This window comes from Sminthopsis crassicaudata, chromosome 2 (assembly GCF_048593235.1).
Source record: "Sminthopsis crassicaudata isolate SCR6 chromosome 2, ASM4859323v1, whole genome shotgun sequence".
Taxonomy (NCBI): domain Eukaryota; kingdom Metazoa; phylum Chordata; class Mammalia; order Dasyuromorphia; family Dasyuridae; genus Sminthopsis; species Sminthopsis crassicaudata.
In genome coordinates this window covers 315,990,868-316,002,981 of record NC_133618.1, presented here as the reverse complement: position 1 = coordinate 316,002,981, position 12,114 = coordinate 315,990,868, and the positions used below count along the sequence as shown (strand labels likewise).

At 39.3% G+C, this 12,114-nt stretch overlaps 1 protein-coding gene across 4 annotated transcripts in view; it reads left to right on the top strand.

Moving 5' to 3' along the window:
• The window catches only part of PAPLN (papilin, proteoglycan like sulfated glycoprotein), an 81,220-nt gene that overhangs the window by 52,295 nt on the left and 16,811 nt on the right, over window positions 1-12,114 (top strand). For all 4 annotated transcript variants that reach the window (XM_074290076.1, XM_074290079.1, XM_074290078.1 and 1 more), the window contains 6 exons: window positions 1,591-1,747; window positions 4,891-4,980; window positions 5,232-5,502; window positions 8,117-8,222; window positions 8,690-8,819; window positions 9,544-10,156. In XM_074290076.1, coding sequence (XP_074146177.1) covers window positions 1,591-1,747; window positions 4,891-4,980; window positions 5,232-5,502; window positions 8,117-8,222; window positions 8,690-8,819; window positions 9,544-10,156 — 1,367 coding nt within the window. The remainder of the gene's footprint in view (window positions 1-1,590; window positions 1,748-4,890; window positions 4,981-5,231; window positions 5,503-8,116; window positions 8,223-8,689; window positions 8,820-9,543; window positions 10,157-12,114) is intronic.

Sequence of the window (12,114 nt, the reverse complement as noted above, 5' to 3'; positions counted from 1 at the left end):
ATTCCCTGTTAGTTATTTCCTCTGTAAAGGTCATTCTCTTTTGCAGAGCAAACAGAAACAGTATAAGATTTGAAAAGCATGTGTATTCAATCCAGTTACTTAGCCTCCTGGCTACACATCTCTCAGCCCATGCATTCTCTTTGGCTGTTCTACCCTCTGGAGGAAGCCTTTTCTAATCCTTCTTAATTCTATTTATCCTATATAGTTTATTTTGTATACATTTGTTTTTATGTAGTATCTCCATTAGATTATCATCTCTTCAAGATCCGGGATGGGCTTTCGCCTCTTTTTGTAGTTCAGGTGCTTAGCACAGTGCCTGGCAGAGAGTAGGTATTTAATAAATGTTGATTGATTCATTTTGCCATCCCTCTCTTCTTTGATCTTCTTTTTCTCAATATTGGTTTAAAAAAAATCCTCATCTTATTCTGAACTTATACGTTTTTTACAGGACTTTGCCATATTTTTATAGTCATATTCAATTATCCAGTCTTCCTCTCAAGTTTTATACATTTCTTTTATCTAAGTTGATTGGTGAGTTCCCTTTATATCTATATTAATTTTTTGCAACAAAATCCATTTTCCCTTCAGATCTTCACAATATCTATCTTCAATATCTTCCATTCTTTGTGGTTTGATTTCTCCTGAAGCATTTTACTCCATGAGATCCTGACAATTTTTTCCTCTGGATCCTTTGAAATCTGTTTTTCCAAAATCTAGGATGTATATCAGTCAATGCCCAGATTTCTTCTCTTTTATCACAAAGTCTGGAATGGAGTGATTACTTCCCTAATTTCCAAACCAGCAACACAATCTTCCTTGTTGGAATCAGATCCAGATGATAACTTTCTCTTATTAATTCCTTTAACCTTTTGATGGATTACATTATCCTTAAGTACTCAGCCCATTAGTTGTTCTACTAACCTTTTCTCACTTGTTTTGTCTTGCCAACTACCTTCTCTTTGTCCTTTTTGATTCAACCTCTTCAGGTTCTATTCCTTAAAGCTCCTTGATCCTCCTTAATTATTTTTCATTGTCCATAATTGTCATTGATTCTGCTTTCCTGGAAACCTGGAAATTTTAGAATTTAGACTCATATCTAGACCTAAAGCTTGTACTTCAGATTTTCCTTAATTTCTTTTTTTTCATTCCCAAGTTCAACCTCTTTAACCCATTCTACTATTTTAACCCCCTGTTTTTCATCTACATGATTTTCTTCTCTTTCCTATTAGACTTAGGTTCTTTTCTCTTCTTTCACTCCTTCCATGTCTTTATCCTATGGAAGTTAGAAGTAGGATGTTTTTTGTTGGGGGCATGTTTTTGTTATGTATATGTATGTATACATCTTCTCTGATTTTGTGTATCTTTATGCATAACTATAACCATATATACACACACATGCACATGTATTATATACGGTCCTCTGTGTTTCTCCACATATAAACACAACTCTGGCTCAGGATTGTCTTTATGAGTATCTGCACAAACATTTCTGATCTTTGTGGGTGTATGTATACATTTTCCACGCTGTGTGTGCATATAATCCCATATGTGTACTTACACATTTTTCTTTCTCTCCTCGATGGTTTTTAGTGCTCTAAGAGCTGTGATTCCGGCATCCGGAAACGGCAAGTCCTTTGTGCTGACATGGAATCCAATGTCTATAACTCTGACCTCTGTCAGGCTCGCCAGCCCCAAATGCCAAATGAAGTGGAAGCTTGTAACACACAGTCCTGCCACCTGCCTCAAGGTATGAATAGGGATCATCACTTGAGGGCTTGGGACTTCTCTGGACTAGACACTCCCTCTTTGGGAAGTCCGACTTTTCTACCAAGACCAGCAGAGGGCATGGAAAGACTAGACTGAAGGAAGAGGAAGCAGGTCAAAAAGTTTTGCTTCTCCCTTTATTTTTAATTTCTGACTTTATTTTTCAATCAGTTAACAAGTCAACAATTAATTCTGTGTCTATCAGTATGCTATAGAAGTACAGCTTAATGGTCCTTGTTCCTCAGGGATCTTATAGTAGAGATGTGGAGCTAAGCCTAAAAGTGTGTATGGGAAACTCAAATAGTACAAGAGAGTACATAATCATAGCTTGCTTTTCATTGTTCTCTGAAGCAAAGGTGTCAAATGTGTAGCTCACAAAATTTCTAAGCAGGAAACAGATGAAAATATAATTGGGAAATGTTTAACAAAATAAATAAAAATGCAAAAGGCATAGATAATGTCATATTTTAAAACTAAGTCAATATGCTGCCTCTAAGTATCTTTTTATAAATTAGTGTTCTCTTCTCTCACTTCCCGCCCCCCATTTCTATTTGTGTTTGATTCCACTGGTCCATAGAATTCACATTATTGGACTCAATTAGAAATTTTTGTAATAAAGATATCTTATCTAGCTTATGTCTCCCGTCTAGAGCACACTTAGGTTTCTAAAATCAAATGAGTTTTATTTAGTAGATAGAGCACTGGACTTCCCTCCCCATACCACCCCCTACCATGTAATTCTGGGCAAATAATTTTCCTCATCAATAGAATTGGAGGGATTGGACCTCCTTTTAGTTCTAAATCTATGAGACTACGATCCATTTGCAGAATTATAGGAGAACTTTAAATTTAAATTTTCTAAATGAATTACTTTTAAAAATAAAATATTTAATTAGAGTTAAAATAATTAGCAAAGTAATAAAGAAAACTCTACACACACACAGATACAGAATATTCAGTTCTGCTCTCTAAACCAATGATAGGGAAAATGGAACATAATCACTTGGAAGATTTGGACTGTGGGAGAGATAAATTGTCCCTTGTGAAGCCAAACAAGCATAGAAGATTTAGCTGTGTAACCTTTCTTGTTCTATTCTCTCTAGTGATCATTAATCAGCCCAGACAGAATAAGTTATCTTTTCCCCTTTCCTTCCTCAGTTTATTTTTGGCCTCTAGCAGGAAGGCTTTAGGGGCAACTGCTTGCCCTGTCTCTCTACTGGTAGTGTCCATGAATGTGTATGAAGTTCCTTTCCCACAATGCTCTTACTTCATAAATAGAATTTCTCTTCTTCTCTCCCTCCCTTTCTCCTTCTTTCCTTCCTCCCTCCTTTTTTCCCTCCTTCTTTCCTTCTCTCCTTCTCTCTCCAATGCTCTTTCCTCCAGGCATACAGATCCCCTAGGAAAATGATGACTTGGGAGTTTCTTCTAACTAGCAATTACAGCCTGAGTGGGCTCAAGCATTTTAGGGGATAAGGTTGGATGGATCTTGGTGTATAATTAAGATTTACATTTTGGTGCTACATTCAATGCTGTAGAAATTTGAACACTCGGGTGACAAAGGAAGGTTTTATGGAGAAGAAGAAAATAGAATTTGGTCTTGAAGGATGGATAGTATTGTTCCATTTCTTAGCGTGTTCTCTCTCCTTTCTTGAATAAGGAGAGGGAAGGTCACAACATAAGTGAAGGTATGGATTCGGGAATGACCTTCGCGCTTGTGTGGCGAGAAGAAAGCAGCCTGACGAGTGGAGGCTGAGTTAGTTGAAGACAGTTTGAGAAAAAAGGATTCCAGCAGTACACACAATGAACAGTATAGGGGAGAGAAAGGCAGCAAGGGAACATATCACTTAGGAGGCTATAATAATAGTTTAAGTATGGCATTGTTTTCATTTCTTGATATGTCAAAAAGTAGCCTTGATCATTGTCCTTCAAATGGAGCATCTCCCCTCATAGCCCCCTCTCAGAGTCTGCAAAGGGGACCACTTCTCTCTCTATATATCCCCCTCTCTCTTTTATTATTTTCTTTATTTTTCTGCTTTTACATGAACATTAATTTTTTTAAAGTACAAATTCCTTTATGAATCATGTTGGGAGAGAAAAATCAGAACAAAAGGGGGAAAGCATGAGAGAAAAAAACAGAAGAAAGAGAAAAATAGTGAACGCATGCTTTGATTTATATTCATTCACCATAGTTTTTTCTCTGGATACAGATGGCATTTTCTAGCCAAAGTTTATTGGGAGGGGACCATTTCTAATCTGCTCCAAGGACGTTCCCTCGCTAGTCCAAGAGTCCTCAAGTAGAAAGGGGGGGGGGAAAGGAGATGAAGGTGTGAGAAAGATAGTTTATTTCCCTATTTTGTGAAAAGAATCAGTACTTAAAAACTGCCACATTTCAGTGTTATCATGCCCTGTCTCTTGATAGAGTATAAAAAATTAAACTAAAACTGAGACATAATTCCTACTTCTTTGATTCTTCTATTTTATTTTTATTTTATTTTAATAGTTTTTATTTACCAGATATATGCATGGGTAATTTTACAACATTGACAATTGCCAAACCTTTTGTTCTAATTTTCCCCTCCTTCCCCCCCCCCAAGATGTCAGGTTGAACAATACATATTAAATATGTTAGAGATACTTCTATTTTAAAGCCACAGATGGAAACATTTCACTATGTGCTAAGGCATATTGTAGGGCAACATAGGTGGGCAGTCTAGATTAAAAAATAATTGGGGAATATTTAACAAAATTTAAATAAATATAAAAGAGAACAAAGATAATGTCAATATGTGGTTTTCTAAGTCAATATGTAGCCTCAGGAATCTGCAAGTAGGGTTTAGTGACCACAAGCCCTTCTTTCTATTTGAATTTGACATCACTGTTGTAGATCATTTGTAAACAGAGGCTAAAAATGCTTCTTCATTCTCCTTTCACTTCTGAATTGCTTTTTAAAAATGTGGCCTGAAGCAGATGGTAGCAAAGAGAGTCAAAGACTTCCTTCCATGCCCTCCACCCCCAAATGGTCTAGCTGTCCCTCTAACTGAGAAGGAGCCAATTTAGTGATTTTTCTGAACTTTATCCTTTGCTCTCCCACTTTGCTTCTCTCTCCTTTTCTGTGTCATCCCACAGAAGTCCCTAGCATGCAGGATGTCCAAGGCTATGACACCAGTCGCCAGGACCCGCTGGCCCACTTGGACCTTCTGGAAGCCCCCTCCCAAGGTTTGGAGCAAATGCATCCCTTCCCTCCAAACTTTCCTTCTCTTCTGTCCTAAGCTTTCCCTAAGTTTGGGGAAGGACAAAGCTGGCTCTAGATGTCAGTTATCTGCATAAAGAGGTGGCCAGCAGCTATATCTCCCTTGGGGCTGGGAGAAGCTGCTTCAGAATATCTAACATCTGGCAAGGTGGGTCAAGAGGGAAGGCAGGTGGGAGGAGGTGATGAACTATGGGGTTAAGCTCTATTTCTTCTCTAGGTACTAGGGAGGAATGGTGGAGACCCAGGAATCAGCCCACATCAGAACATTTCCCTGAGGCAGACAGGGGCACTAACCTCTTGCCCCCACCCTGGGAGTCTGGCTGGAGCACCTCTCGATCTCAGCAGCCTCGCCCCCAGGAGAATCCTGCCATGAGGTCACAGTCTCATGACTGCAGCCAGAGCATCCACGGGTGCTGCCCGGATGGCCACACTGTGGCTCCTGGCCCCTTTGGGCGCGGCTGTCCCAGAATCTCATGTCAGCAGAGCAGGTAAGTGATGGAGATGGCTGTTTCCTCCTCACCAGGGAAAGTGAGGATGCTCAGGGAGCTCTGATTAGCCCAGGCACAGGGGAACATGGGGGTAGTGTGTTTAGTGGAAAGAAGGCTTGGCTGAGAATCAAGAGACCTGGGCTTTAAGCTCTGTCTTATCATTAGCTGTAATTGAGACAAATCACTTCCGTTCTTGACTCTCAGCTTGTTTTCCAGTAGTGTGAAAAGAATGAAATCTCCTCTGCTCATGTTAGGCTCCTTTGCTTGGTGACTGTCCCAGTGACCTTAGATGCGAAGGCATTCTGCCCTGGCAAGGTGTCAGAAAGCAGTTAGTCAGTACAGATTAGATTGAGGACGCATTGTGTGTCAGACTCTGTGCTAAGTGCTGGGGACACAAAGCAAGGCCAAGGACAGTCCCTTCTCTCAAGGAGCCCTCAGTCTAAAGGGGAGACAACAGACAACCAGGTAGGTACGAATAAACTGTGACAGACCTGTTGGGAATAATAAACAGAGGGAAGATTCCAGAGTTAAGGGGAAATAGAAAAGACATATTTCTGAGATCTGTTAACTGCATGGGTCAGGAGAGACAGCATGGCAGCATGAAAGAAGTCGGGGCACTTGGCTTTGATTTCTAGCTCTGTGACTCCCAATATACTCTCCAACTCTAAATATCTCTCCCTCTTCCTGTTTCCCTCATCTTCTTCCTTTCACTCTCTCTTCTTGTCTCCCTCTCTCTCTCCCCTTCTCCCTCCTCTTCCTCTCTTTCTTTCTTCCTCTCTCTCCCCTTCTTTCTCTCTTCCTTTCTCTCTCCCTTCCTCCTTCTTTACCTTCTTCCTTTCCTCCTCCTTTATCTTCTTCCCCTCCTTCTTCTCTGCCTTCCTCCCTTCCTTCTTCCCTCTTGGCAGTCAGGGTTAAGTGACTTGTCCAGGATCACACAACTACAAAGTATCAAGTGTCTGAGGTTGGATTTGAACTTGGGTCCTATTGACTCCAATGCCAGTATTCCATCCACTGTGCCACCTAGCTGCCCCCAGCTCTAGATTTCTTGTGCTAACTGTTTGGAGGCCACAGGTGGGACCTGATAACTTTTCTTCCTTCACAATCCTCATTCATACCAGCCAAAAAGAGAGAGTGCAAAAAAAATGCATGAGCTCCCATTTGTATCAAAAATCATGGCGGTCATTGTTCCCAAGGAAAATGAGTCATGTAGAACCAGAGTTTCATGAGAACTCATAGATGATAGATGGGATTTAGAGGTGGAAGAAACATTAGAGAATATTTAGTCTAGTCCCTCATTTAACAGATAAGGAAACTGAAGTCCTGAAGAAAAAAGTAAAGATCTTGGATGCCATATCCATAGAACTATCTCCACTATACTTTCTTTTCTTTTTTCCCCAATAGTATTTTATTTTTCCAAATACTTGCAAAGATAGTTTTCAACATTCATCTTTGCAAAATCTTGTGTTACAAATTTTTCTTCCCCCACCCCCATCCAGTATAGATCATCATGTATAATTCTTCTAAACATATTTCCATATTTGTCATGCTGTGCAAAATATCAGATCAAAAGAGGAAAATGTGAGAAAGGAAAAAAAAAACACAAACAAACAAACAACAACAAAAAGGTGAAAATACTATGCTTTGATCCATATTCAATCTCCATAGTTCTGTGGATGAGGATAGCATTTTCCATCCCAAGTCTATTGGAATTACCTTGAATCACCACATTGTTAAGATGAGCCAAGTCCATCACACTTAATCATCATATAATATTGTTTTTGCTATTCTCCACTGTACTTTCCAATAGCCTAGTTGCTCAATTCCACCATGCTTATTCCTTATGGATTTTATACTCATATCTACCACCAAACTCAGAGTGTTTATGTCCTGATCATAAGTACTGAGTTTGGGGGTAGTTATAAAAGCTGGTAAATAATCGTAATTAATAGCTCACATTCATATAGTATTTTTAGTTTTGCAAAATGCTTTACAAATATTCTTATTTAATCCTCACAACAACCTTGGCAATTGGGTGCTATTATTATTGTTATTCTCATTTTACAGATAAGGAAAGTGAGGCAGATAGTGGTGAAGTGACTTGTGCAGAGTCACATAGCTAGTAAATGTTGAAATAGGATTTGAACTCAGATCTTTCTCACTTCAAATCTAACTCTCTCTTCCCTTCTTGATCATGGTCACAAGGCTCATATGAAATAAATGGTGTACAATGAGATAGAAATGGAAAAGACATGACTTTGTATTCTTGAAAGAGGAATTTCTTGAAAGGGGTGATATATTAATAAGTAGATCCTTCTTTACTTTTTTTCTATGAAATGTTTCTTAAGCCTCTACTAATATACTAATATAAAGTAGAAAGAACAGCTCAGGAAACCCCATGTTCAAATTCTACTTCTAAAAGTAAATTATTCTGGGCTAGTCTCTTATAAGGTTATATTGGCCCTGAGACCTCTCAGTTCCTGACATCTTTGGTCCATCCTGGATTGCCTAGATCCTTTAGCTCGGTAGAAAAGAGGAAAGTGAGAACAGGGGGAGGGAGAAGCAGAGGGAAAGGTTTGGCAGGGAGAAGACAGTTCTCAATAAGAGCCCTCAACAGGTATGGATGCTGCGCTGATGGGGTCTCGTCAGCAACGGGCCCGAACCTTGCAGGCTGCCCACTGTCATTTGGGAGTAGACATGGACCCAGAGCAGCTTCCTCTACGGCAAGTGACTCGATCTCTTGACCCAGGGGAGGGACACACTGTTCATTTAGAATTGGCTCAAGTGGCTAGATTGCAGAATACACTTTCTGCATCTTTTCCTGCCTTCCTGAGCATTTTTTGGGACTCCCTGCCTCCCTTTGGGACTGTCCCCACCACTCATGCTGGCTATCAAGACTTGGAATGGACCTGGAGTTTGGGTGTACCTGGGAATTGGGAGTAGGGTGGAGGAAAAAAGTCTCCTATTGCTGTTTCTCTGATTTCCTTGCCAGGGTAAGAGTTGTATAAGGGATTAAGCGTGGCAATAGAAACATTAAAATCTGGGCTGAGAGCCTTTCTTTCATTCCATCCTTTTCCAAAAAATGAGTTCCAAACACTCTTTGGCACACTGCACCAAGTAGGGCTTAGCAGAATAGTGTGAGTGTCCTTTTGTTCTCTATCCTCTGGGACCACTTACTCCCTCTACATAGGCGGAGCAAACTGAGTCTCAGCCAAACCCATCCATGGAGTGCCGAGGATCCCAGTATGGCTGCTGCTATGACAATGTGGCTTCCAGTATGGGCCCCCAGGGAGAAGGTTGCAGAGGCAGACCCAATTACCGTAAGTGACCTTGTCTTTATCAGGTTGGAAAGAAAGGAGAATAAGAATTTATATGGTACCTACTATGTGCCAGCCACTGTACTAAGTGCTTTTTTTTTTTTCAAATTAAATCATAAGTCACTTAGAGGATCCCCCCCCCATTTTTCAGGTCTTTTCCAGTGATACTCTTAGCCTTCTAATACCTTCTCCCTCCTTTGCCCCTAAAACCTTAAGGACATACAAAAATAGCAAGTCAGGAACTAGTCAATACCTCACACTCAGTAGGCTCTTAAAAAAAAATGTTGATTTGGATAAATCCTACTCCCGTTAAAGTGTTAATTGATATGAACTTAAGTTCTCATCCTTACATGTGTTTATGTGTGTTAGCAGTGATTCTTGAGATCCTATTTCATTTAACAGTATTTAAAAAAAAAACCTTGGCATTTTTCCTTTTTGCAGAAATCTGGGTAAAAAAGTTTCCTTCCTTCTCAAAGCCAGGGACAGCTACACCCAGCACCATCGTTGGTTCTGGGCCTTAGTTTCCCCCATCTTCTTAGGCTTCTGTTTCCCATGTCACTGCCTTTCTTGGCCCCTCAGTTTTCCTGAGCTTATGTCCTCAGAAAAGCTGATAAAGAGAGAAAGTGGTAGTCCTCCCCCTGACTAAGGATTCTAAGTGAGGAAGAAAATGCCTATAGGTGACCAATGACCATAATGACACAGCTGTCTCCCTGCTCTTCCTCCATAGCCTATCCACTCAGGTGCCTGCTGCCCAGTGCACATGGCTCCTGTGCGGACTGGACTCCTCGCTGGTACTTCATTCCCGCTGTGGGCAAGTGCAACCGTTTCTGGTATGGTGGCTGTCATGGCAACAGGAATAATTTCCTCTCTGAGGAGGGGTGCATGAAAACCTGCCAGGAGCAAGCTGAGGAAAGGGCCTCAGGACCCCTGACTCATGGAGCAGAGCATGGATGGGCTTCTCCCTCCCAGAGGAAGGCAGACACTCCCTTGGGGCCCAGCCAGCCCCAGCAAGGTCATTCTGGTTATAACCAAGGCCGAGGTGGAGACTACCACGAGGCCCCTTATCATGGCCAGTTATCCAGAAATGAAGAGCAGAGGAGGAGTGGGCATGTGGACTACCCAGAGGCATCCCAGGGAGGGCCTTCCCTTTCAGTTGGCACTTCAAGGATAGAGCAAGGTGGGCAGTACCCGAGGCAAGATGAGACTCAACTGCCTAGGACCTCTGAGCAGGAACCCTTGAAGAACCAACATATGGAACACCAGAACCGGGCAATCAGACCAAGTGCATTTGTACCAGGAGAAGACATTAGGCAGCCTACTCCACAGATTCCTTCTCACAGGTAAAGCTGGACTATTAGGTGGGGTACAGGAAACCCTGGGAAAACTTGTAGACAAGAAGTTTCTGCCTGTGCATCAACTCCCCTTCCAGTTACTTTAAAAAAAATTAAATCATTATGAAGTATAAAGGGTATTCGTTATATGAACTTAAGTTCTTATCCTTCTCAGTAGAATTTAGTAAGGAACTTTTGACGAATACCCCTCCTTTATTGTTTTCCCCACCAAGAACAAGTTGATATTTTTCTTGGTCTTCCTCTCTCTAAGAGGATGCCAGCCTAGCTAGGGCCAGACTTATGAGTTGGACAGGATGGTTGCCTAATGGTGGGATTTGATAGGATTCAAGAAGGCCTACGTGGCCGCAAATATCTCAACTTCTTGCTGTGGTATCTAGCATTCTACCATTAAATCACTTAATAGATCCTAATACTCCTATAGATTAGAAAACAGAGCCCAACAATTTGCTTCCACAAAAAAAACCAAACCAAACCAAAACAAAACAAAACAAAACAAAACAAAAAAAAAACATTTAACACACAGGAAATCTATATAGTTTCAAAATGAATCTAACATGAAAGTGAATTAGGTTTAATATTAGACAGATTTAGAATAAAATATGTTATGCTTCATTTAATCCTAAAATATAGAGTTACAGGCTTGGTTTTAGATCCGGCAGAAGGAAACACAAATTTCATTGAGAGGCAAGCAGAAAAAAAATCAATATAATTACAGGCACCATAGATAATGGAACAATATCAGTGAAAAATAAAAACCACTGAATGGCGTCACAACCAAGTTTATAAGGGAATGACTACTGAAAAGCAAAAAAAAAAAAAAAAAAAAAAAAGACCTAGATAGACATGAGTTTATACTAGTTTAATGTCACTTCATCAGAATTTGACAAATTTACCAGGAAGATAAAGTCTTGAAAAGCATATTGGAAAACAGAATTTAATGGAAACCAATGAATAATAATCTTAGGGACTATTGTATTTCTCAGGTTCCCAAATGACTTTCAATTAATTGTGTGTGAGGGCATAAAAATCTTAATTTTTAGATGATATGCTAATTCACTTAGAAAACTTTTAGAGAAACAACAAAATTAATCACATTAGCTCTAACAAAATAGCATAGTATAAAAGAAAACTACAAAATCTTCAGAATTTCTATTTACTTCTTAATGAAGGACCACAAGAAAAGAATAAAGGATAAGTACTACTTAAAATAACAATAAAGTGTAGATATATAGATTTATATAAACAGTACAGAAATTTTTTCACACAAATAAAGATCTATACAATTGGAGAAATATTTATTATTCATGATTTCTGTAGTCCAGTTATGTAAAAATGATGCTATTGTACAAATAGCTCCTAGACTTAAACTATGCCAAGCAAACTACTAAGAAAATACTTTATAGAATTAGAAAAGATGATGACAGGATTCAAATGAAGGAACAAAAAGTCAAGGATATCAAAAGAAATAAATTATATGATAAAGCGGTAATTATGAAGATTTTCATTTGGAGTAAAAAAAAATTAATCGATCAGATCATATTAAAAGCAAGACTTAAGTAAGTAGACCACTCTTTGATATGCTCAGGTACACAAAATATTAGGGAAGGCACTTTGTATTTAACAAAACTATGAAAAACATAGCAGTTTGGTAGAAAATAGGTTTAGACCAGCATCTTACAATATACATAAAAATAAGTTATAAAAGGATATGATGACTTAAAGGAAAAAACCATATTAGAAAAATCAAAGGAGAATCACAGTTGTGGAAAGAGAAAATCCCTAACTAATGAAAGGATAAAAGAAATAATAAAATGGTTTACTTTATCATTCAACTAAGATTGGTTCAGCATTTAGCCTTATGTGCTAAACAATATGAGATACAAACATATGTAAGAAATATTCTCTGCTTTCAAGGAATTTATGGACTAGTAAAGGAGATAACACAT